This window comes from Triturus cristatus, chromosome 10 (assembly GCF_964204655.1).
Source record: "Triturus cristatus chromosome 10, aTriCri1.1, whole genome shotgun sequence".
In the NCBI taxonomy this organism is placed as follows: domain Eukaryota; kingdom Metazoa; phylum Chordata; class Amphibia; order Caudata; family Salamandridae; genus Triturus; species Triturus cristatus.
The window spans coordinates 871,982,760-872,010,417 of record NC_140593.1 but is presented as its reverse complement, the minus strand read 5'-3'; the positions used below and the strand labels follow the sequence as shown (position 1 = coordinate 872,010,417).

The 27,658-nt window shown below is 43.0% G+C and overlaps 1 protein-coding gene across 1 annotated transcript in view; it reads left to right on the top strand.

The window, feature by feature from the left end:
* The window catches only part of LOC146796142 (SCO-spondin-like), a 1,481,201-nt gene that overhangs the window by 480,930 nt on the left and 972,613 nt on the right, over positions 1–27,658 (top strand). The window contains exons 52-55 of the mRNA XM_085631266.1: positions 14,394–14,549; positions 15,960–16,514; positions 25,644–25,803; positions 27,337–27,363. Of these exons, the coding sequence (XP_085487392.1) occupies positions 14,394–14,549; positions 15,960–16,514; positions 25,644–25,803; positions 27,337–27,363 (898 nt within the window). The remainder of the gene's footprint in view (positions 1–14,393; positions 14,550–15,959; positions 16,515–25,643; positions 25,804–27,336; positions 27,364–27,658) is intronic.

Below are 27,658 nucleotides of genomic sequence, written 5' to 3'. Positions count from 1 at the left end.
GCTAGGGGTCTGACCTCTGTGAAAAAAACTAAAACTCATTATGGGCCGGATGCAAGAATGTATATTCTGGTTGCAAACCCTACCATTCAGTTTGCAACAAGAAAAAATAAAATGTGTCTTGAATGTACTGAACTAATTTAGTGATTAAGTAACTGAATTGCTAAATGGTTTTAGGAAATTGTAAAGTATCGCTATTTGGAAGGGGTGTGCTTAGGGCATCCCTTCCAAATAGTGATTCCTTCTGGAACATATTATTGTTTTGCAATCAAAATCCGTTTCCAAAATATTCATGTTTTGTAGACCACTGAAAGGTAGTGTTAACTTGTTGCAAACAGGTCTGCAGGGGACTCTTTTCACTTTGTGAATGGTCAGAAAAACATTTTTTGGAGTAGGCAGTGGCCAATGAACTTGTCATTTTTTTTAAAGCATCCCATTTCCTTCAAGGAAGCCCAGCTGTGTTTAAAAAAATGTGGGTTGAAATTTGTGGCCTTCCTTTTTACCATTCAAGAGTTTTGTGACCTACTGCGATTCAGTATAAATGTTGAGGACAGACATGAGATTTGTTTTTCTTAGTCATTGGACTGCTAGCGGGACAGTTGAAAGACTCTCCCACACTCTCAAGTGACTGGGCTCTGCAACTTACCTCACTATCCGCCCCTCATACACCCATTAGCTAATTTGTAAAAAAAAGATATAAGTGAAGAGCTGCCTATAGAGTTGCTGAATGCCACGGCTGCCAAAAACCAATACCGCTTAGAATTGGTTTCAATTCATGCCTCTTTCTTCCACCACCCTACTTTTCCTGTCTCTTTACCTTACTCTTGCAGGTCCTTTTTCTAAATGATTTCCTCATTTGTCACCATTTTCCTACCTATCTCTCTTCGTTCTTTCTCTCTTCCTGTTCTTTATTTCTCTCACTTGATCTGGTCATGATGGTGATGGAGATAGTCTGATTTATTTATTTATACATTTATTTATTTATAAAGTTTTATATAGCGCGAACAAGATCCCAAAGGATATCAGAGCGCTTTACAAAAAGATGGAAGGAAGGTAATAAGTGCAATATCGACATCAACAAAAGCATAACAAACATGAATAATTACCGTACAAAGGGGTCAAAGGAGAATAATACAACAGCTAATATATAGCGGGCTCAGAACGGGGCAAACGTTAAGGTACAGAAGAGTAGCATCAAATGAAGGTCTAACGGTTGTAGGATCAGAGACTTCGAGCGGATGATCATAACCTATATAAGGTAAGAACTTGTTCATTAGGAATCTTTTAGCTTCAAGTTTGAAGGCAGCCGTGAAGGAGAGTCTGCGTACTTCCGGTGGAAGAGAGTTCCAGATCTTCGGGGCAGCGCCAGAGTAGGCTCGTTGGCAGGTTCTCTTTTTTCTATAGATATGTGGTTTCAAGAGGAAAGAGTTCGCACTTCTTGAGGGTCTACCACCCCCCAAATAGTTCAAGTTTTTGCGCTAGGTATCTGGGGGATTTGCAATGGAGGGCTTTGTGTGCCAAACAAGCCATCTTTAGATGTATTCGAGCTTCGTAAGGCAACCATTTAAGGGATTTTAGGACTGGGGTTATGTGTACGTTTCTTTTGGTACCTGTAACCAGTCTAGCCGCAGCGTTCATAGATGCCCTTAGGGGAGCTAAGGTATATTTGGGGAGGCCACAGAGTGTAGCGCTGCCATAATCAAGTCTCGTTAACACAAGCGCTTGGCCCACCTGCTTGAAATCAGATTGTTGAAGGAATGGTTTGATATTTCTGAGAGTCCTCATCAAATGATTAGCTCCCTTACACACATTGCTGATATGATTCTTCATGTTCAGATGTTTGTCCAGGGTGATTCCAAGAGATTTGGCTGAGTCTTTAATGAGGGAGGAGCAGTTGAAGGCAGTAAGGTAATTCAGCCAAAGGTCTGGCTTGGAGACGTGGTTCGGAGGAGAGATGAGAAGGAATTCTGTTTTGGAGGTGTTGAGCAGGAGGTGGTTCTCGGTTAACCAGTTTTGAGTAGATGTTAGGATAGTGTTGAGTGAAATAAAGTTATCCGGGGAGGAGAGTTTCAAATAAAGTTGCGTATCATCCGTATACATATGGAAGAGAATGTTCGTGAAATTTAGTGTATTAGCTAAAGGTTACAGGAACAGGTTGAAGAGTATAGGAGATAGGGCGGAACCTTGTGGGACCCCCATGAGTACTGGAGAGGGCTGGAAGAGAGTGTGGTTCGCCTTGACTCTTTGTGATCTGTGGTGGAGGAATGACGAGAACCATTGTAACATCTGACCAGAGAAGCCCAGCCTGTTCTTCAGAATGGATATGAGGTTATCGTGATTGACCGTGTCGAAGGCAGAGGAAAGGTCAAGGAGGATTTGGAGGCAGGATCCATTTTGGTCGAGCATTTTTAAAATGTCATCCAGGACGTGAATGAGACCTGATTCAGTGCTATGCCCCCTCCGAAAGCCAGATTGATGCTGGTCTAGGAGTTGGAAATTATCTATTTGCGCACAGAGTTTGGATTGGACGCATTTTCAAGGAGTTTGGCTAGGGTGGGGATGTTGGAGATAGGACGTAAGTTGTTAAAGTCAGCCCAATCAGCATTAGGTTTTTTAGTATAGGTGATACCTGAGCTGCTTTTAGGCACTCTGGGATCGAGCCCTGTGACAGTGAAGCCTTTACAATTTTGTCCAGGTGGGGATGAGGACGTTCTGGATTTCTTTGAAGATGGAAGGAGGCAATTTGGTTGCTGAAATGATTAGATGGGTTGATACTCTGAAGAATCGTGTTGATGCCTTTTTCACTGAAGGGAGAGAAGGAGCCCCATGATGCATTGTACTTGGTGTTCAGGATGAGCTCCTCAAAGAGGTCAGGAGGTGGTGTGGACCCCGAGGATGGCAGTAGAGCCTTTTTAGAAGCGAGATCAATGTTGATGAGACTTGCTTTCTCTGTGAAGAAAGCAGCCAGTTCATCGAATAATGGGGGGCTGCCTCCAGAATCATAGTGGTTTGGAGCTACCACTGATTGCTGTTTAACCAATTCAGATAGTTTCTTGGGGCAGTTAGTGGCCTGCTCAAGTTGGTATCTAAAGTAATCTGCCTTAGCGCTCTTGATTTGTTTGTTGTAGGCGCTCTCATCTTTAAGGAGTTTTAGTCGGTCCGAGGAGGGTTTGGATTTCCAGGATTGTTCCACTGCCCTAATTTTGTGGCGTTCAGAGTTTAAATTGTCGTTGAACCACGGTTGGGATATTTTTGTTGACGCATTTTTTTGTTGGAGTGCTGCACTGTCATCCATGATGTTAGAGATGGTAGAGTTGTAAAAGTCAGTGAGTAACTGAACCTCAGCTTTGGAGGGGAGGGCAGATTTACAGTGGGCTTCTGGTTCATCTGAATTGATAGGTCTGATGTCCCTTTTCCAGATCTTTGATTTCGTTGGTTGGGCCTCTTCATAGAAACTTCCCTGTTAATATAAAAGAGGATGCAGTGGTGGTCAGACCAATCACAAGGGGTAATGGTACCCAATGTGATGGATTGACCATTGGAGATGATGTGGTCTAAAATTTCGCCTTTATTATGAGTTGGCCGGTCACAATGCTGAATCAGCTCTTGATCACCTAAGAATGATTAAGACAAGATACAGCGTGGTTGTTGGGGTTAGCCCACTGAAGGTTGAAATCACAGAGGAAGATTTGGGACAGTACCGAGTCGACATTGCCAGAGATGATTTCCATAAGTTGGTCAATGAAGGGGAGATTGTCACCAGGGGGGTGACAAAAGGTTTGCACACCGGCAGGTTAGTACTTGAAATGCTGAGACAAAGGTATTCACAGGAGGATGGTGTAGAGGACTCCAAGAGAGAAACCAAGAGTGTGTTCCTGTGAATACAGGCTAGGCCACCACCCAACTTCAAAACTCTGTCTAGACTAATTATGTTGAGGGTAGGAGGTACTAGGAGGTCTACGATAGGAGTGGAGGCGGGATTTAGCCAAGTTTCAGTGAGCATGATAATGTCTAACTCATGGTGTTGGATGAGGTCGGAGATATTAGAGGCATGTTTACTGGCTGACTTGCAGTTAAGTAGCCCACATTTAAGTCGTACCAGATTAAGGGGGGAAGGAGTCTGGGTGACGTTCACTCTTGTAAGGTTGTCAATATTGATGGCTCTAAGGTTGTGAGGGGGGTTCTCTGCTCAGGTTAGAGTGGATGGTTTGTATTTGTCCTGGAGGGATTGTGTTGGTGTTGATCATATGCGAGTAAGAGTTGAGTAGGTCATTAATATCATTAGACGCCAGGTAGGCCTTCAATCTTCTGGAGCGGGAGGGGGCGTTAGGTAGGGGTACGGTTTTTGGGACAGAGAGGGGGGAAGCTGGCCTCTGAGATCTTTAGCCCTAGGAGGGGTCTAGACAAGTTCGCAGAGGTGAGGAAGGAGCAGATCAAGGGGTAGTGATCAATTGAGAGAGCTTTCAAGTCATGTAGTTCAACAGTGAGAAGGTGTAACTGTAGAGAAATATCGTTCAGGCGCGCTACCAAGTCTGAGTGCTGGGAGAGGGGTAAAGGATGTGTTAGGAAATCGGGCGGTGAAGGGGGGCCTCGCTGTAGGTCCCGGTGGTCTGAGGTGGTGATGTGTAGTTCCGGAGGAGGGAGTTGATTGTTAGGGACTCGCGGTGTTCTATGGTCTTTGGATAGCGAGGTTGGTCAATTAGCGTGGGGGGAATAGTCATTGAGCTGTGAGTCAGGTATGGTCCAAACAGAATTGAATGGAGTTGTCCGATCATGGTCCGCGGAAGACATATGGCAGGGCTCAGGCCTAGTGGGTGGTGTGGAGAGAGGGATGAGGGAAGAAGGATCCTTTGTTGAGAGCAATGGCAGTGGGTCACTAGGGAAGCTCTCAGCTTGAGGAACAGTTGGAATCTGCCTGAAGAGCTGTGCGCAGAGCAAACCAGAATAGTCTCTCACCTTCTGAGACGGGGGTCTAGAGGGTTGGGACAAGACAACAGGGGACAGAGCCACTTTACCGTCATCTAAGGGCAAATAATGTTTTAGAATGAGTGAGGCCCTCCCAGCTGTGGTGGGGGAATGACTGGATAGATCCTGAGTAATGGTAGGGAGTGTGTAGGGGTCATTGGGTTTCGCTGAGGTTGCGTTTTTGAGTAAAGGGAAAATATTGGCCATCTTAACTAGGTTAACATTGTTTAAAAATATGACCTGGTCCCAGAAAACTAGTGGCGGTGCAGGGCATATACAACTATTGGCATAAGTTAGGCACGTATTACCCTTGAAAAGGCCTACTGCACTTCACAACACTTTTAAATGATTAATCTAATAGCATAGTTTAAAACAGAATACCAGCAGATCTCCATCTCTCCGTTAAAAGAGCATATTCTGATTCTGTGTCCTTGACACAGGACTACAGCTGTTGTGTTCAGTTTCTTTCAAACTCTTGCATTTTGATGACAGCATTAAAACCTTAAGTACCATGATGCTCAGGTTTACGTCAATTAATAAAGAACTCTTAAAGTTCTGACATACCGCATAAGGAAGTCACTTTTGGAAAATGAACTGTATCAGCTACATTGGCATATCGCTGAGGAGTCCCCACGCCCAGGGCAGAATGAACTGGGAAGCCTTTCTCTTTTTTAAATCAGCTTAATCCTAGGACACTGGGACACTGGATGTCACTGCACGCAAATTGGGCACAAAACCCCAAACTTTATACTTTTGTAAAGAGTAGAAAGACACGCGAAACAAGTGTCAGGAACTACATACATTTAACAATGTTGAACTTTTAATTAGAAAAGTACATTGACTCTTAGCTATTGGCATGAAAATGAAATTAAAAGAACCATTTTATTAGGAAGAAGTTCATAAAAAGGGTCATGGTATTTGGTGCATAATGAAAGATGAAGGGATACCTAAGTACTGCCACACTGGTGGTACCCACATGTGAAACACTTATTGCTGAATCGCTGATTTATTTCATTGTTACCATTGTCACCACTTTGTTACCATCCATAATTTGCACTCAGTGGCCACAGGCAACCTTCTGTCTCTGAACAGACTGATGTAGGGCAGTCATCATCCACCACTACAAGTGAAGTTACCCTTTGGATGCATGCTATGCCCCAGAGCCCACTGTGCTGGAGGTTCAAAATTGAAGCCCTGAGCACTTATAGTGGACTTGAAGACTTCTGGTTCACTATGGGAAGATACATTGCAGGTGAAACAAGCATATACAGGCTGGGTGGCACCTCTTTCCACCGGTGCTAGGACTTTGATCTCAACACATGTCCATAAGCAAATGAAAAGAGAAGAAATACTCACTCAACACAGAACTTTTTCTGTATCTAAATAGCGAGTGGGAGGATATCACACTTATCACCTTTAACATGTCCATAAGGGAATGGTTTCCATCATAATCAAAACAATTTCTCCGGGCCTTAACAAGTGCTTAATTTGAGCCAGTGGTTGCCAGTAAGGCCCACCACCACTTATGTTTGCAGACCCGAACTTATTTTTCTTCTTCACACATTTCTCAAGAGCAAGAGAGGGAAAACACACAAATAGAAAAGGAAAAAGAAGGAAAACCTTCACAAAGGGCGAAAGCAGCAACTTGCAAGACAGAGATAAAGAGGCATGGAGTTTCTGCTGTCAGAGGCATGAGGTGGGGTCCAGACTACGCAGCTTTGGTATTCAATGCACTGACATTCAATAGCACCAGCCGCAGGCTGTGAGCCGTTCCTCAGGCACAGACACTCATTCTTTTACAAATTAAGCACCGGCCCCAACCTGCTCACTCACCTTGCTCATGTTACTTTGAATGGAAGCAGTGCTTTAAGTGGTAGAGAAAAGTGGGGAGTCTCAAAAGGGGCTTGGCCATGAAACAACTAGAGGTACTGTAAAGGGGCATGCCCTCTGTAACAGGAGCAGCATGTGCAGGTAAGAGCGGTGGGGCTGGGTTGGGGGTCGATTCAACAGACGAACACGAGGAAAAATTAAATAAATACATTTTTTTTTCCCTGTCGTCGGCTGTTGAAATCCCTCCACCTGGCCCCACTGCCCCACTGCTTTTACCTGCACGGACCGCTGCTGCTCTGTGATGAAGTGCATAACCTAATAGAGGGCACTAGAATCTTGTTGCACAAATTCATGAACAGATCTTTGACAAAATCATAAGCAACAATTTATTTAAATGTATGCCTAGACATTTTTATGTTCCATAAGGAAGTCTGCAAATGGATTTTTTAGGGCAAATACATTTTTTTTAAACAACTGACACCGTCCATGAGCTATTTACTATGGGCTGCCTATTTTGAACCTCTGCATACTTTATCCAAACGGATATTGACAGTGAGCCCCCAGGGTGCAAGGCAGCCAAAGAGACAAAACTTCACCATTTCAGAGTGTGAGAGGGAATGAATGCTCATGCATTTGTACTGACAATTTACTTGAAATTTGTAAAAACACTCAACAGAACTTTGCATCAGCTGTGGTGAATGCCCTATCACAGTAACTGCTGAAAAAGAATGGTTTTCAACAAATGCTTTTTTCTCAGCTGAAAATGTGCCATCAACCTTTAGCAGCTAATCCCTGCCTTGGGGCTACATATAGAGCCTGCGATCTGCCCCTGTTGCCCTCTTGCCTCCTTAGATTCATGATCTGCGCTTTCAGAGTGATCCTAGTTTGCCATTGCGGCTATGTACATAACTTAGCAGCCTCCTCGAAGGTTCCTCAAAGGCCTGGGAAGGGAGGTACCTCGCCAAGGTCATAAATGTTTCACTCAGAGGGCAAGAGCAAAAATAGAGAGCCCGATATGGACCCGTCTCAGCACCTGGTTTTGAGGACTGCCAATGTTGAGCACTGACAGGACTCAACCCATTTAAAGCCCTGTGTGGAGGTATGAAGTATTGAGAAGGGAATATCGACTGACCACAATATCATAGCCAATGTATTGAGACCAAAATATCGATAGGTAAATATATATAGGTAAGTATAAGTTTAATAGATTTAACTCTTACATATATGTACCTTGACAATACATTTATATCGCCAAGGTACAAAGATGTCAAGTTAAGAATAGCGTGCAATGTTTTATCAAATTGTTTTTTCCAACTCGACATTTCGGACTACGACCCTTTCTTTGGAAAATATACAGTGTATTTTATCTTCATTCCTTGGTCTGATGATTATTATAGCATCAGATCAAACAGGAATCAGGTGCATCAATGTTGCTTCTGATTGCTGGACATTGTAGTCAGCCCTGCAAGCCTGTTAGGGAAACATACAAATGAATCCTTGGGAAACATTTTCCTTGTGGTTGACATAGCTCTGAGGAAGAGGACATTTAAGCCAATAGTTGCGGCGGAAATTTTAAAAGAAGGATTTTATCTCTCCTCATTTATTTCATTGCACTTTGTTTAGCGCAGTTTTGTGGCTAGTGGTTAGTGTTGCTGTATTTCATGAGGGAACATTTCAAGGAAAGGTCAGTTGTATTGAGGCAAAAAATGTGAGGACTTGGGGTTAGAGTGGTTGAAAAGATGAAGATGAGTTCTAAAGAGCTGATGATGGCTTGTTGAAGGAGTTGATAGGAAATGTAGTAGGGGAGTGAGGTAGAGGATTATGACAATGTTGTTGTTTTTTATTTTTATTGAGTTTTTTCAAATAAATACAGCATCTAGCCCAACCACCCCGCCCCAACCAACACAGCTGGTAGCAATGTCATAAATATGTAACATAATTCATGCATAAAAAATGACATCCATAAATACATTACATAGAAATCACAAATGAAAAGATTTCATTTAGTGAACTATTAACCGGACAAACCCTGATACCCCCATACAACCAAAGTACCCAATGCAATAGCAGCACATTTCTAGTTCTTAGGAAACTGAGCCCCTTCCTTCTGACAGCTTTCGACCCATTATGTCAGGAATGCCCATATTCTCAAACCTTTACACCATGAACAACTGCCCTTTCTCAAAGAAACAGCTTTCTCTAAGTTGTGTACTGCCAAAAGCCAGGCCGGCCATTGTTGAAACCCCGGTGGGTTGTGATCTAATCATGTGGAAACGATACACAAACTCAGGACAGCCACATATATATAAAAATCAAATCTTGCCCATCTTCTGTCACTTCCCCGCAGATACTCCTAATAAAATCAGTGCAGGTGGTAAAAATACTTTCAATTTGAGCTCATCATAAAAAACCTAGAGATTTCATTTTTCATAATTTTAAGAGCTCTCCACACAGTGCAAATATGTAAACAATATCCGCTCTGTGTAATGCACAATGAGGGCAGCACACACCTTTGCCCTATCCCCACTTAACGATCTTATAAGAAGTAAAATAAACAAAAAAAACCAGGTCTTATAATTATGTGCTTGTAATCTTGCAGAAACTAAGATAGATTGTGCAGTTACAAAGGATTTTAAAAAATTGTGTTCGTTACCCCCACCTTCTCTTGCCACTTCCAGGAATGTTTGTCCAGATCATCTTTCATTACCATAATAAGAAGACTATACATTGATCAAATTACGCATTCTTTTGGCCCCAATAATTTATCAACTATATCACTTCTTGAAAACCCAGCTGGCCCCCACACTTTTCATTGCAAAACATCTCTCATTTGGTGGTATTTAAAAAAATCCCTTTGACCGATATTAAATTCATTTTGAGATCATCAAATGATAATAAACCCCATCCTACACAACCCAGCCTTAATCCAATTACACATATGTTGATCCCTAAAAATCTCAGGTAAATTCATAATATCCCCCAGGGGCAAGCATAAATATAGTCTGCCGATACACAACCATCTGTGGATAGCCATCCATACCTTAAAAACCCCTTGAAGTGTCTTAAAGCGTACTTTTTTATAGTAACTATTTTCTAGCTGCCATGCCTCCTTCCCAATGAAAAGTTCATGCCGGGAAGGCACACGGTCCCACCATAAGTGTATTCTTGCAGTAGAACAACACTATGAAACAAAGTAGTAACCCAAAATGACAGTTTAAAATTTGGTACTGCCTACCCTCCTGTCTCTCGTGGTAGTATAAGAAATTTGAGCGCCCTTCTGGGTCTAGAATAGGCCCAAATAAATCGCGAAAATAGATCTTCCATTTTCTTAAGCCACTGAGTTAAGAATTCCAATTGAATGGCCCGGAGGAAAAAAAGAATTATGGGGAAAAAAAGCTTCTTAACTACATTATATCTACCCACTAGGGCTAGATGAACATTGTTAAATCTGCCCAGATCCTGTTTAGTCTTACTAATGAGTGGGTTGATATTATCCTTGACAATATTATCTAGTTTAGCCATGATACTGACTCCAAAGTGAACTACATTTTACACTACACTATTATCCGTCAACGTTATTTTCTCACTGATAACTATCTGAGTCTTATCTTTATTTAACACATATCCAGACAGTCTCCCAAATTTTACAGCTTCTTCTTCCACCACTTTAAGTGCCAGTAAGGGGTCAGGGGTCACAATGGGGATATCGCCAGCACACACCAATATCTTCGCGTCCAACCCTTGTACTTGTATCGGTAGAATTGCTAAATTATTTTCCAGCCTATGTACAAAGAGGCAATATATATTACAAAAATAAAGGGGGGAACATGGACATCCTTGCCATGTCCCCAGAGAGATCAAAAACCAATCTGACAGTACCCCATTCACAAGTACCCTGGCCACAGGATTGTTATATAACATTTTGATCACTTCTATTAGTCATTCCCTAAGTTATCCTTCAGAAAAGTAGGGATCAAATTTATCATGTGAGTGCAATAATCTTCATTCACAAGAAGAGCCCATTCAAAAATCCAAGACGTCACCTTAGGTTTAAGCCCTTTTCCCTTAATTTCTATTACAAAGGTATTATGATCTGATAAAATACAAGGGTATCTTTGTATTGTACAGTCTTGGATTAGGGGATACGATACGAAAACATAGTCCAGCCGGACGTGTGAATGATGTGGTGCAGAAAAGAAGGTATATGCTTGATATGAAGGCCTTTGAGTATTTCATAAGTTGAACAACCCATGATCTCTACAGAGACCCCTCAGGGCCTGGAAAACCTTAGGTTTACTCCCGGAATAACCCCAGTCCTCCTCCAAAAACCAGCTTCCGGGTAGGTTAATATTGAAATCCCCACATAATATAACAGGCAGGGGCCACAGCATTAATTTCCTAGCTAACACTCAAATTAGCCAGGATCATCCACAATACATCCATATATTGAACATAAAGTACATTTGTCCCCAGTACATGTCTAGCATTCAGAAATACCCATCAACAAAATGTATCTGCCCATGTCTGAGTAAACTGCAGACTACCATTCAATATGGGTCTCTTGCATACAAACAATGTCTGCCCCTAGCAACTGCGGTCCTAATGCTACTTTCTGTCTCTTCTTAAAATCATTGATCACAGATATTGATAGTAGCTATATGCAATTTACCCATTCCAAGTCTGCAAGAGAGCCCGGGAGCCTAGACCCCCACCAAAATAAAATCCTTTAGTGCAGCAGAAAAACCCCAAAGAGCCAGACTTTGCATTGTGCTAAAAAATCTTCTCAGCCCACCAGCATGTGAATCTCACCCCACCCTTCTGGACCCCTCCCCTACAGCCCACCAGACTCCTCCACCACCAGAAAAAGAACAATCAGGCCCCACCCTGAGCCTGAGTGAGGACTCCTGAAGCTTCTGCCCATTCCCCCCACCTTCCACAAAAGATCAACATTTTTATCCGCTATTACTCCCAACATGGCCCCCACACTTCCTCTGAATATCCAACATTAGCTCAAATGGCGTCCCCCCCTGCTAAAGCACCTAATCCATCCATCTTTACATCCAACGTGGTGGGAACCCTTATCACATCAACCCCCATCTACTTCCCCTTTTTTCATTAGGTGATGATACCCAACCCACCCTAAATATCTTTTAAGTACGTCTGAGCCTGAATCTCAGATGTGAAACTGCGGGTCTGCACATTAAAAACAATCTTTAACCAGGCGGGATTCTATAAATAAACCTCAGACCCCCATTTCTGGAATGGAGCAAAGAGCTTCCTTAATTGCCATTTCCATTCCACTGTGGCATGAGCAAAATTCAGGTTTAACTAAAAAAGACACCCCATCATAACCTCTTTTAGCATGTGGGCACGCTAGATCGTACAGAGTTTTTCGTAACAAGAAGTTTCCAAAATATTCCAGAATTGCTTGAGGCTGCTCAAGTTCATTAGATGGTAGTTTTTTCATGATCATTGGAAATCGGTGTGGTTGCTGGACTTCCTTATCCCAGTCCCATTGTGTTTGGTCTGGAAATGCACCTTTCAAAATAGATATCAAATAGTTTCTAACATCGCTCTCCTCTGCCCCTTCAGGTACCCCCAGGAATCTTAAGTTGTTCTGACATTGCCTATTTTCTTGATCTTCATCTTTCACATGACATCAGTCAAAATCTTCGGTTTCAAAACTTTCCGTCCCACCCTCCACCATAGCAATTCTCTCTGCAATGTTGGAATAAGTTTTGTTGATTTTTCTAACTGCACCCTGAAGTTTTTGGGGGGCAAGGTGAGCCCGCCGGTTGTCACTCTTAACTTCCTCCTGAAAATGCTTTGTTGACTGAAAGATCATTTTAAATGTGCGTTAGCGGCTCCTATCGCACCCATTTCTACCTTTTTGCTAGCTTTAGCCATTTCTTTCTCACTTTTATCCTCACCAGGAAACATTAACTTTGTGGCAGAATAATACCATCTTAATTCCCTCATGCTACCTCTATCGGGCTCTTCTCTCTGGTTTCTTTCCTTCTTCTTTCCCCTTTTGAAGAGTGATTTTCTTTGTTGGGTCAAAGATGTCGAATCTTCCTAGTCAACTACTACTACTTCACTTAGAAGCCCCTTCCCCACTTGTAGCTGAGAAGCTAACATCCTAGACATCTGACTCGTCTGTGAGAGAATAAAAATTCTCCATGAGATCTGAGGACATAGCAAACTCATTTGTTCCCTTCTCCTCCAGATCATTGGAGGCTTTGTTTGGCTGGAAACCCTGGGTGTTAGATTTCCCCCCTCCCCCATCGGCTACCATAGCCCCGGTGAAGGAGATTGCCCCATGTGCCACCTCCATAGTAGGACCTGTCACATCCTCTGCCGGGAGCACTTCAAGCATTGTCACTTCATTCTGCTAGTGCCAAAGTCCAGAATCCTCTTCTCAATCTTCCCTTGTGTCTCAATTCTCAGCTGTCATGGTATCAGTTTGTAGGTTATCTTGACCCTTACATCCAATACAGGTGCCAAACACAGGCTGAACCTCCTTATCTACATTATTACTGCAGGTTTTCAGACCATCAGCCGCATGGGGTGAGAATAAGTTTGCAATTAGGGGTTGGGACCCCCTAAGTCACGGACAGCCCGCTGCAGTAATTTCCTTAATGATTCAGTTTTATCCTTACTAGCTCAACTGTCTCATTTTTCCCACCGGTTTTGTCTTCTGCGTCAACCTCAGGTCGGGGCTGGTTGACAGTCGAAGCCAGAGCTGGAGCAGCCAAGGGTGCCGGTCGTTGCTTGATAGTTGCACTGCCCTACCCTGATACCAACCGGGAAACTTTCAAAGTTGGCAGCAGTATTGAAAAAAACGTTACAGTCCACTGTGAAAGGAAATGCTTCAGATCAACCACTGCCGCCAATAGTAGGAGCCGACCCCGTACACTCCACCGATCACAGCTGGCACAGATGCTCCAGCTGCGTACTCGATTACGGCATTCTCCCTCCAGCGCTTGGACAGGGTCCACCCCACATGCTCAATCAATGCTGAACAGCAGGCTGGTGGAGCGGCAAGAGGGTGGTGCGCAGGGCTGAGGTCTCATTCAGGCACCATCTTGCTCAGATTCCCAGATATTGTAGGTTGTAATGTGAAGGGGGCTACATTGTGTTTAAAGTGGAAAAGTGATGTGAATAAAATTGGTCCTATTAAGTTTTCTGAATGTTAGAAGGATGGTTGGTATTTCAGTTAGACTTATTTAGGGCCCTAATCTGAGGTACTATATATTTGCATACAGTCTATACAGATAGAAAGGACCGTGCCCTCTTTGCACTTTTAGTAATAGGGAGTTGGATGTTAAGGGCCCGATTCACAAAGACATGTAAGAGTACATAAAATAGCATACCTGTAACCTGAAATATTACTTCCAGTACTTGTAAATGCTTATGTGAATGACCCCTACGTCTGGTTTGTGGTCTCCATCACTAGAGTATTAACTTATTAGAGTTAGCAAGAGACTGCCACATAATGGTGCTAACTGAGTACTGAATAAATATTGGTGTTCCTTAAGGTACTTTTACATTTTTATTGACATTTGCTTATCATCTAAATGTCACTTTTCTGTTATTCTAAGGCACTATTTCACCAGTGACAAAGCGTCCCTCTGATGTCACTGTAGGAGGGACTGTATTCCCGCCTGGCAGACTCCCTGGAACAGCCAATGAGAGCAGTGAAGCCAAGTCCGTGGACAAAACAGTTACTCTGATTAATCCTACGGTTGGAGAGGGAGGTGAGTCCTCTCTTGGCACATCTTTCGTGCCTATCACTACAAGGTACCTCTGTATATTGGAATGGAGATTTAAGGGCCTCATTTATGAGGCCCTAGAGTCATTTTTGTGTCGCTGGAGCATCACTTTTTTGCCGCTCCGGTGGCGCAAAGTGCCGCAGCTAATTTACAAAGCCATGCATAGCCACTTTGCGTGACTTTTCATGTCCTTGTAAATATGTGCCCCTTTCACACAGAACAGTGTGTGAAAGGGGCGTTCCATGGGTGTTGCAGTGGGTGCTCCCACGAAAAACCCATGGAATCTGAAGCATTTCCATATTTACGAGGAATCGTAAACCTGGGAATGCATCAGATTCTAACGTCAACCCAAGGGTAACATTAGAGAGGCGCAACTGGGAGAAATATCCTTGGTCTCTTCATTCTTTCCTTTTTCTTTGCATGCTGCATTCTGCAGCATGAACCGAAAGAGGAAAATGCCATTAGTGATTTTTTTTTTGCATGAAGGTGTCCCTTTCTGCACAAAACCAAACATCCCTGCAGGGCAGACACCCTTGCAAAATGACGCAAGGGTGCCTGCGCTGGTGCATAGCAGCCAATTGTGCGCCAGCGCAGGGGAAAGCCCAGAGATGTGTCGTATTGTTGTTAATACGACGTATCTCATTGTTTGAAAATGATGCAGAACTGGGCAGCTAAATGGCTTGCAACGCCTTGCTCCATCATTTGCTTTTAAATGAGGCCCTAAGTTTAGTGGGGTCAGACATATGACCGACTCTACTTCAGCCCTTACCTACCTTTCAGAGGCAATAACTACTCACACTATGTTTGGGTAAATACGGACTTTAATACGATATAGATGAGTGACGGGGGCTCTTTAGGAGGAGAAGTTGAAAGTATGAGATAGGGGTTGAACCAAAAGACTTGCATGCCCCTCAGGCCCTGTCTGAGATACAGACAGTTTATGAAATGAATGGGGCTAGCTGGCACTAAGGAGTAGGGTGTTGGGAAGCACTGCACAGAAATAAGGTGCTGCCTATTTGCCCTGTATATCTATTGACCATGTCAATTAGGTACAGAGCCTGTGAGCATGGATTCTGAACTTGATATTAAAGAATAGGAAGCTATTCTGTTCATTGTTGTGTTTTTATTGCCATTGTTGAGAATTTTTAACACAGCACTGTCTTTATCTCTGACCTAAAGTAGTTGAAAAGTATGACTAAGGTGAGCCCCATTTAATAGCTAGGGTGCATCCTGTTTTTATGCTGTTTGAAGAATGTGGTTAGAAGCTTGTGCACCAGCATACATTCATCCATGCACCTCTTCTATTTTTACTTCAACATTCATTTAGCAAAGTTTTAGTTTGCTTTGGAAGGACTTTCATTTTTTAAATACTTTCGTGTTTTTTTCCCTCCGCAGATAAGGACATTGGATCAAAGCCATTGCTTGGAACAACGCCTACAGGTAGCGTCGAGAAACCACCTCCAGAGCCTGCTACAAAATTCCCAGGAGACACTGGAGAACCAGGACTCGGTCCAGCATCTAAACCCACAGGAACCCCGGGAATTGCATCGGCAAAGCCTGGGGATGAAGTACCAACAGGGCCTAAAATTGAAGTTACAGGGCAGCCAGGTGTACAGGAGGAAGTGGAAGTCAGCGGGAAGCCTGGCGTCAGGATTCCAGGGACGCCCAAAGAAACTGCCAAATCAGGAGCCACTCTGCTTCCGGGAGGAGGCTCTTCTGGGAGCCCTGGTCTTGCAGGATTGTCTCCAGGATCTTCCTTAGGCATTTGGACAACAACGCCCTCTGGAATAACGAAAAGGTTAGGAGGCACCACTCCTCAAATGGCCCGTGTCACATCAGCGTTTGGGGAAACAACAGTGGCCGACAGAAGCCATCGCATTACCGGAGTCCCTGGAATTTATACCGGCAGCTACCCATCTGGAATACCTGGACTTGCCACCCCTCTCGCAGGTAATAAGCAATATTCAATGTGTGCCACATCAGGGGTGAAGGGTAAGTTTGTTGCAAAATTTTTACCATGCTTAAAAATAGCAACAAGAGAACTAGGTTTTTTTTTTTAAACGTTGGTTATGAATTTTTAATTGAATAGACAGCAATGACACAGCTGTGTGTGCATCACACAACAAGTTTTCCCAGCCCAAAGCATCCAGTATCATAAAGACAGAACAACCCATGGTGGGTATGCAGCCCTCCACTTTCCACACAATCCCAATACATGGACAGCAGCATCCCCGATTGGCTTACAGCCCCCATACCAGTGCAGCAACTTGATCTTTCGTAATATGGTCAGTAGCTGGTAGAGGCAAGGTGTGACCACTATTCGTAGCACCCACTGCATCCTCCACCCTTCCAACAAAGCTATCCAGCAGTACCCCATGTCTGCAAGTCCTCTTACACCTTGTCATCACATCTGGACAGCTTAATGAGCTTCTCTTCCGCTAGGGTCCATTTCTTAACATCTTTGTACCATAATGTAACCTAAGGGCTCCTGCCACTCAACCAGCAGATCGCAACCTTTCTGCAAGCTAATGCCAGTGTAAGGTTCAAGAGTTTATGTTGCATCTTTCTCCCTTTTTCCTTTGGGATCACTCCAAGAATACCTTGCAGCGGTCTGGGCTCCAATAGGATGCCCTTAACCGTCGTCAATGTAGCCATCAAAGACTCCCAGTGATGCTGCACTGAGAGGGGCAATCCCAGTCCAGGTGTAGGAATGGGTCCATTTCTACCCAGCACCTGGGACACGCGGGACTCTTCCCGGCATAAACCATATTAAGGGTCACTGGGGTAAGATACATACAATGTAAAAAACTTGAATTTTGTGAGCTGAAATATTGCATTACTCGTGTCTGCTCACAACTGTTCGCATGCCCTGTCCCACACCTCCTCTGTGAGCTGGACTCCTACATCAGTCATCTAGTCGGACTTCCCCCTTTCTCTCTCCACGGGGACATCATCCTTTAGGGCTCTGTACACATGTATTGTGGTGTTTCGCAAGGTGCCTAGTTGCAGGATAGCTTCCATGAGGGTGGACAGGCCTGCGAGAAGCAGGTCCAAATCTCCCATGCTTACCTCGCCACCTTTTCATATTGAAGCAACGGACCAGGGCCCATTCCAAACATGTCTTGGATTTTGAGAAATGAGAGAAAGGTATCACTCGGGTACACATGCCTCAGGGTCTTGCATCCCTCCTCCCGCCATCTAGCTATTGTCATTGTTGAGCGGATATGAATTTGACTTAAATATATAAAAAGACATCATTTTGCATACAGTTGTCATCGTGTACATAGATATCACTCATCTCATACTGATATTGGTGAAGTTAGGTTTGCTCTAGTCTGTTCGTACATGAATATTGTTCTTATTCGCAACAATATTATCGTTCAAGCAGGGATTGCGATGTACATGGGTATCATTATTGCTGATGACAGTGCTGCTGTGTAGGCACAAATTACGGTATACAGTGGCAGTGCATTGATGGGCATTGTGCGAGTACAAACTGTTGCATACGTTCACATTTCACTTACTGATATTGCCATTGTCGGGCTTGCACATATCATGACATTCATTGACATCGAATTCACCACCCAACATCATAGGTCTGGCAAAGGGCGGCCTCTGGAGCACTCTTTTTATAATCTGCTCCCAAACAACCCCAGTCTGCCTAATAATGTAAGGGTAGTCCGCCCATATTCGGGAGCCCCACACAAGGACCTCCACCAGTGAGTCATCGCCATGTGTTCCCCGTAACAGTCTTTGTTCCCAGTTGTCCTCCTCAGTCGCCGGTCTAGTGGCATGTGGAATGTGGGATGCATAGTAATAAGCCAGCAAGCTAGGGAATCTCAGACCTCCCTCCTCCATATCCCTTTTTAGGTCGAGCCTGGGCAGCGCATGGGCTGCTCTCCCAGGCATGCTGCATTTGAATATGGAGTTGAAGCTTTTACCCACTCTCCGCCCATATCTTTCATTGGCTTGTGTCATTTGCAAATGCTGGCTTATGATTTCTTAATAGGCTTGTTAGTCCCTCTTTGTCCCGCCTTGTCATCATTTGTAACCTCCCATGAGGACTGGCTCCTTTACTTCTGTTGTTACATGGTATGTATTACTTAGTTTGTAAGCACTGTTCTCTTTAATAAGTTTCTCCTACTGCAGGCATGACATGCTTTTCTGCAACATTAAGCACGCCATGCGCACTTTCACTTTCCAAGCAGCCTGGGACAGTGGCGGCTGCTTCTTTGAAGTGAAATAGGTCTCGCGTTTCAGCTATTGGCATTGTAAATGCCTTTTATTTATGTGTTAATTACCAAAACAGATAAATAAATGTCATCGTCATTTGAAATGCCAATAGCTTAAACTCTCGCCAATGTGAGACCTATTCCATTGGAAATGCTTGTTAGTAAGGCCAAGGAGGCTCTACTTCGCTTACCCACCCAGACCAGCCTTATCAGTAGACCATCCAGTGTTTTAAATGTGGACAAAGGGTGGGGACAAATTGAGTTATGTAGGGTGCAGAGGCATTGCGGCAGGACTGTCATTTTTGCCACCACCACCCGTCCCATGACGGAGAGTGGCAGCGTCGTCCAGAAGTGAATTGAGACCTGGAGACCCCTAATCGCTCTCCCCACATTGTAGCCATAATGTTTTTTGCAGATGTGAGCTACCACTACCCCTATCATCGTAATTTGTCAGGTTCCCACCTCAGTCCTAAGTCTGGGTGCTCTGCAGGCAGCCGAGAAGACAGGCTTCCCAGGTGGAAAAGGAGGCTCTTCCGAACGTTGGGACAGAGACCAGAGACCTCCAGAGAACCAGGGATCTGCAGGTACCCTAAATCATTATTCAGATGCCGATGGGTGCCTTTTACATGCATCTAGTTCATCAGGGTCAACTCGTGGGCCAATATACCTATTACCTCGGCTTGCTACAGGAACAAATACCATCCTTTCTAGACATCAAGAGACCACTAACAGGTCTGATGGTCCTGGCATGAGTCAGAGGATGGATACCACAAAGGACGCATCGTGAGCTCCAGATCGTGAGCTCCAGGCTTAACTTATAGACAGACATAGGTACATTGTGGCTAGAATGTGGCTGCATGCCCTTCTCTGAATCACACAAAAGTAAAGGCTCCATCACATAGAAAGTGGCTTTATCCTACTATGAGATGCATTCCAGCCTCCACCCCTCTCCTTTAGCATTCTTGAACACATTATTTTTTATGTTGTGCTATAAAGTCACTGGTGTGCCAGAGAGGAGCCCCTTTGGCTTTTTTCACTCACAATAAGCTAATGCGTCATAACAGTTGAACGAGCCCATTAGTTTGCTTCATATGAGATACGTCATCAGTATATTTACAATCTTCTTTTTTTCAATGCTCACTGGTGTTTAGGATATCAGCAGCTTGAATAGTAATGCTATTTTTGATAGTGATATCGTCATATACCTTATTATGAAAAGTTTTATAATGTGCTTTTAGAAATAGTCTTTAAAGCAAGGGTGTCCAACATCGTTCTTGGACGGACGGATTCTTGAGAGATATTTAGGACATACACATAAAAGTAAATTCAATAATATTTCCTCTAAATTAAACTGGGCCACATAGTGGCTCTCCTGAACATCTGACATGGATCCAGCCCTCCGGGACCTCTGCTGGGTGCCTCTGTCTAAAGTATAACTAGGTCAGAGGGTGTGTAGCACAGTGATCCTCTCTACCATGTTCTGGGGTACACGCTTGAAGAACAATGTCCCGTGTTATTAGCACATGCTTTGTTGTATGGATTAGTATATTTAGGGAATAGTTCTACACTAGGCTATGATTGTTTAATTGTTTTCCATTTGATGTTGAATATTCCTCCACCGGCCTCACTGTCACTGCTTCTCTCATACCCTAATCTGCCCATCTTTGGTTCCTGTCTCCGAGAGTGAGAGGCATGTGGCAGATGGGACAAGGTGAAAGTGTGTGAAATTAGCCAAAACCTTTGCAAATTTATTTTTCAACATTTTTCTCGATGCCAGGTAAAATTCATGGGGGCCTCCATAGGCAATTTTTTGCACACGATTTATCATACATTTTCAAGTGTTGGGTTGGCAAATAATGTGGAAAGTCACACAAATTACCCTTTTTTAAATACAATTTTGTGAAATGTGTCTCATTGGGAGGTTTTTGTTACTTTCAAACTCTGAAATGCAGGTTAACCACGCATCCTTGCAGTGACTGATTCAATAAATGAAAAGTAGAGCTAAAAACTTACCACAAAACTGTTCTTATGTAACAGTGAACTACACAAAGGAATAGTGAATGGTGTGACTTTCCAAAAAATCGCAATCAGGGGTCATTCATTATTAATCTGAATTATTGTCCTGTTCACGCACAGAATCGTGGAGTACGTAAACAAAATATAGGAATCTTGAACATATATATATATATATTCACTGAAAAAACCATAGGTTTCACACAAGTTATAGTTAGCTGTACATTTCACTCGTAAAAAAACAATGAAATTCCCCCGTTATAGTTAGTGCAGGCAACTATAACTCACGCAACCGCAATCCTCTGCTGATGCTAATACTGTATTTAGACACTTATTTGCCCATGTCTTCTTCCATTAAATTTTAGCTATACATATATTACAAATATTTTTTTTTCATAAAGACACATATGTCATCAGCAGAGGATTGCGGTCGCGTGAGTTATAGTTGCCTGCACTAACTATAACGGGGGAATTTCATTGTTTTTTTACGAGTGAAATGTACAGCTAACTATAACTTGTGTGAAACCTATGGTTTTTTCAGTGAATTTGCAAGGTTTTTTAAATGCTAATTCCTAACTATATCGTGTGTGAAACCTATGGTTTTTTCAGTGAATTTTTACGTTTTTTTAAATGCTAAGTTACTTTACGCCATTCGTGGCATGCGCGCCCAGTTAACGCAGTTCGTTCCGTGCGCGCACCGTGCGCGCACAGTGAGCACGCGGTGCGCTTCGCGCACCACGCGCCCACTTTACGCAGTTAGTGCCGTGCACGCACGGTGGTCACGCGGTGCGCTGCGCGCACCGCGTGCCCGCGTTATGCGGGATGGGCCATGTACGCACGATGCGCTTTGCGCACCGTGCGCACATGGGGGACATATTATGCGCTTCGTTGTGAAAAGGTATTCATTTGTACTATTTCGTAATGATATAAGCAATGCACAAATGGTGCCCTTCGGGCACCATTTGCACACGGGCTGTGGAGAGTATGGATAATTTTTTTTTTTTTAATAATTTTAACCGTACGCGTACGGTAAGCGTAATCGGCGATTTTTCGAAAAAAAATAAAATTGTTTTTTTGGCCTTGGGGGTTGTTTGGGGACACCTATATCGATGCTGGGTGGTTAAGAACTGAATATACTGCCCCTTTAGATGGTTTTTGTCTTTGTTTTTGCTGCCCCCCTCAGAGTGCGAGAGAGAAAATGGCGGCCGCCGCTTCCTGGTTTCGACCGATTCGAATGTTTACTTAGATCGAACAGCCAATCAGAATCGCGCTCGCGCACGTCACCGTACGCGTACGGTAAGCGCACCGTAAGCGCACCGTAAGCTGGCTCAGATATATATATTGATTTAAAGGCTATTTTCTCAGAATCTACTGAACAGATTTACACCAAACCTACAAAAGGCACTTCCTTGACCTGTAGACTACCTCTCTGCCAAATTTCAAGGAACTCTGTTCAGCCGTTCGGGCTGTAGCTGTGTCTAAAGGTCCTATGGAAAAATGCATGGGAAAAACGCGTTTTGGGACCCCCCTTTTATCTCAGCCCCCGCATGACGAATCCCCCCGAGACTTTCAGGGTAGGAGCGGAGCGCAGCGCCCCACCTATTTTGAAAATTTCGCGAGGATTCGTCGACCGGCACCAAAGTTATTCAAAATAGAATGTTGCGGTTTTCCTATGGAAACAGGGTCCTAACTATAACTACCTACTGGCGACCGCCAGTAGGTAATATATATATATATATATATATATATTACCTACTGGCGATAGCCAGTAGGTAGTTATAGTTAGGACCACGTTTCCATAGGAAAACCTCAACATTCTATTTTGAATAACTTTGGCGCCGGTCGACGAATCCTCGCGAATTTCTCAAAATAGGTGGGGCGCTACGCTCCGCTCCTACCCTGAAAGTCTCGGGGGGATTCGTCAAGCGGGGGCTGAGATAAAAGGGGGGTCCCAAAACGCGTTTTTCCCATGCATTTTTCCATAGGACCTTTAGAACGAGCTACAGCCCGAATGGCTGAACAGAATTACTCAAAATTTGGCAGAGAGGTAGTCCCTAGGTCAAGGAAGTGCCTTTTGTAGGTTTGGTGTAAATCTGTTCAGTAGATTCTGAGAAAATAGCCTTTAAATCAATATATATATCTGAGCCAGCTTACGGTACGCTTACCGTACGCTTACGGTAAGCGTACGGTGGCGTGCGCGAGCGCGATTCTGATTGGCTCTTAGATCTTAGTAAACATTCGAATCGGCCGAAACCAGGAAGCGGCGGCCGCCATTTTGTCTCTCGCACTGAGAGAGATTTTTAAAATCGGAAGCCCAAAAACATGTAAAGGGGCTGTTTTGACAACTCCCTCCCACATAGTCATGTGGAGGGAGTCCCCAAACATCCCTCAAGTGCAAAAACGGTTTTATTTTTTTTTCGGCAATTTCGCGGGGTACGCTTACCGTACGCTTACGGTAAGCGTACGGTAAAAAAATAAAAATAAAAAAAACACTATCCACACTTACCCCACCCCCTGTGCTTTTGGTGGCCGAAGGCCACCAAATGTGCTGGGCTTATTACAATGGAAAAAAACACTATCCACACTTACCCCACCCCCTGTGCTTTTGGTGGCCGTAGGCCACCAAATGTACAGGGCTTATTATAAGGGAAAAAAACTTAGCATTTAAAAAACCGTACTAATTCACTGAAAAAACCATAGGTTTCACACACGTTATAGTTAGGAATTAGCATTTAAAAAACCTTGCAAATTCACTGAAAAAACCATAGGTTTCACACATGTTATAGTTAGTGGAAATTTTACTGATAAAAAACCAATGAAATTGCCCCGTTATAGTTAGCGCAGGCAACTATAACTCACGCGACCGCAATCCTCTGCTGATGACATATGTGTCTTTAGGAAAAAAAAATATTTGTAATATATGTATAGCTAAAAATGTATGGAAGAAGACATGGGCAAATAAGTGTCTAAATACAGTATTAGCATCAGCAGAGGATTGTGGTCGCGTGAGTTATAGTTGCCTGCGCTAACTATAACGGGGCAATTTCATTGGTTTTTTATCAGTAAAATTTCCACTAACTATAACATGTGTGAAACCTATGGTTTTTTCAGTGAATATATATATATATATATATATATATATATATATGTTCAAGATTCCTCTGTATATGTATGTTCAAGATTCCTCCGTTCCAGTTGGATTAGGCGAAGGATCACAGCACCACGCACAGAAGGTATTCAAGGAACGTGATTTTTTTATTTTCTATTAAACCACAGTGCAAATTACAAAACGGTAGAGGACGGTCTACGCGTTTTGGCTCCCAGCCTTCTACTGGACATATATCAAAGTCAAAGTCAAATGGTCTTTATTCGGATAAAAAATATCCATAAAAGTACAGTTCATCAACACCAAGAAATTAAAAGTATACAGTTTAAAAACAGTAATAAAAACAAGAGCAAATCCAAAGTTCTAAGTGCAGGTATAGGCAGAGAAATACAGGAAGAGCAAATAAAGTGCAGGTATATTCAATGAAACATCAACAGTTATATCATTTGGCAAGCAACAGTCAAAAACAGTCAAAAACATGTTCTAAGTATATTAGTGCGAGTTGTCCACCCAAAATCGAATAGATCAGACTTATCCAGACATATAATCGGGGTCATGAGGAGATGTACAGACTGACGATATCAATAGATATACCGGGCAAATGGTAATCTAATGATGGCCATAGATGAACAAAGACAGCTAATAGATGCAGTCTTATATAATAACCATCGTATTCCGCGAACGTATCGCCACCTGCAAAAATGAACTTGCTCTGAAAATCATCTCATCACTTCCTAGCTGTAATATTTCGATATATGCCAGTTTATAGTCAGTAATAGCTTGTGACCTGAAGTAGGGGATAAAATACTGTTTTGTGTATCGAGTGTAAAAATTACAAAAAAGCAAAAAATGTATGGTTGTTTGTTTTAAACCATTACCACAGGGGCAGGACAAATGTTCAAGATTTTTATTAAAACCAAGTGGAAAGCAAAGTGAGTATTTTATGCTCCCATCCCTAAGGCGAAAGAGAATGCTCCTGTTCCATCTACCGATATTCCTTTTCAAATATTCCTGTGGGGAGGTTATGTTATATCCCGGACAGGACAGAATGGAAATATATCTAATTATTGATGGTTTAGGAAACTCTGAGCGTTCTCGATCCCTTCGGAATGAGTCATATAGTAGCTCTCTCACTGTTTTAATATTCGTGTTCTCTGCATCTGGACATATATATATATATATGTGTGTACATCGTGTGTGTATGTGCGCTCATGTGTGTGTGTGACTGGCTGTAATGCTCAAATTTAATTTGCTTTCATTAAACAAGAAGCCAATTATTAGTTAAAAAGCCTCAATAAGAAACAATTGTGTTCGTATGACTTTCACCAACCATTTAAAAAAAGAAAGAAAGTCGGACAATGCAGATAACAATATTTAAAGCTTCTAATTATTCATGTGTTGCCACAGTAATAAAAGCATTTAACATAGCTGATGTGTTGCTAAAGTTATGGTCCGAGAAACCTGGGGGTAAACCGAGGATCACAGTTTCACATACTAGCAGCGCCGAATCACCCTTTTATCGATCTGATATTGCTACAATGAGTTCTTCTGTGTTTTGGGAATGGCACTGCAGAGCTGCACGGTTACATAAAAGGCAAGTTACTAGCATGTCAAACGCGAGGTTTGCCCTTCACAGAACGCAGCACTGTCTAACCTTACAGTGAGTCAATCACTTGTGTTCTAAATGCTGCATTCAATGTGAGTCTGAACATGTTGTTTTCACTGCAGGGATAAGCCCATCGGCCTGGACTGGCCTTCCTCCCTTCCCCGGCACACGCTGCAGCCAAGGCCAGTTCACCTGCCAGGTCTTTGGGTGCGTGGATGCATCCTTTGTCTGCGATGGCCAGGAGGACTGCCTCGATGGATCAGACGAACAGCACTGCGGTATGTGAGACAGCATCACTTCACTGGGTTCGTTGTCTGAAAGGGAAGGTCCTTGCTAGCCCTTAACGGGGAAGGTGGCCACAACTAGCCACTGTTAGAGGTTTGCTGTGTAAATTCCCTGCACTGTGCAATGGCTGATCGTTAAATGGAAAGACTTTGATTATTCGTCAATTGCCATAGAGGCTAGTCCAATGCTATATAGGGCTTCCAAGTCGCAGACATTTTGCCCTGAGAATTATGTCGCTAGAAAACAGCCAGTAAGTTTGTGACAATTTGAAAAAAAAACTATAGGCATCATTTATGCTAGTGCACAACAAGTGCATGCATGTGGGAATAACAGGAATGATAAATGGTCACTTCCTCTTTTGGGGGCACAAACATGGGCCAAAGTAATACACCTACCCTTGCACACAGAATAAAAATGTGATAGGGCAGCGTAAGACACCATGCCCACCGCTGCATGTCAAAGACCTAAATGGATATGGTGCATGCTCTTGCCTGGGTTTTCACTCTAGCAATACAATCATTTTAGCATCTCTCAGAAACTACCACAACCAATATGGATGAAAAGCGAATTATGCAAATGTGTTGAAAAACAAGTGTGTATGTCTAACAGTCATCCAGCTAAACAGCTAAACTAACTTGTCAAGGATTTGTTGTTCAAATTAAGCAATAGCTACCAAAATACTTAATTTAATAAAACAGTGACAACTTTAAACGTTTCTCTTTTTGGGTCTAACCATACAACACAATTACAATGACAGAGAACGTCATACATTTGACAGTAGAAACAACACAGCAATTTTGTGCATTACCATGGGAATTGTTGAAAATAATTTACGCACTATGCACAGATGAAATACATTTTTTAGATCATTGCATGCCAGTTCATTAAAAAATCATATAAAGTACAACTACAATAGCATCTTAAATGCAATCAATAGAAAATGGAGTCTAAAACATTTAGAATAGCATCTGTTTAGTACTTTGAAAGCAGGGATATATAGCCATTCTGCAAAAAAATAACATATATTATTAAGAGTAAAATCATACCGCCAGTACTTTACTTTGGGAATGATTATGTGGACTTGTGATTGATCTTTTTTAGTTTAATAGTTAGATTACCTTAAAAAGAGTGATGAAAAATATATCCAATCTTAAGCATCAAATCTCAAATTGTAGCTCTACAAATAACTTACTGTATAGACGCTTTTCATATAGGGGAGGAATCAGGATATTTGCAATCTAATTTATATGTTAGAAATAAAATATAAACACTGATATGAGAGGGCTTGAAAACTGGCTTAATAAATTGAAAGGGTCTCATTTATGAGAAGTGTCGCATCGCTGCGACAAAGCAACGATGCAACACTTCTCAGCGCGCCCGCCTTGCGACATGATGGTTGCATCATATTTTACTGTATGACTTGACATGTCGCAAGGAATGACGAATACATCTGTATTACTGACGTATCTGTCGGCGCAAGAGTTGGAGTTGTGTCGGAAGCGCGACGCAACTCCAGCAATGCAGGGGGAGGGCGATAATTATAGCACTGCCTCACCCGTACACCTGCTATGAGGCAGTCGTAAGGATTTGACGCAATGGCGTCCTAGAAGTGGCACAATGAAATCCTATAGATTTCAATGCACCACTTCTATGCGGCTTAGATGCGGGGAAACGGCCTCCCTGCATACATTATACCTGACGCAGGTATAATGTAACGCAGGGGTTTACAAAGAGACGCATCTGCCTAGATGCATCACTTTGTAAATAGGGCGCAACATGGCGCATTTGTTATGCCGCCGGTGTCTCACAAAAAGTAAAACACCGGCGGGAAAAAAGTGTTGCAGGGGCTCAT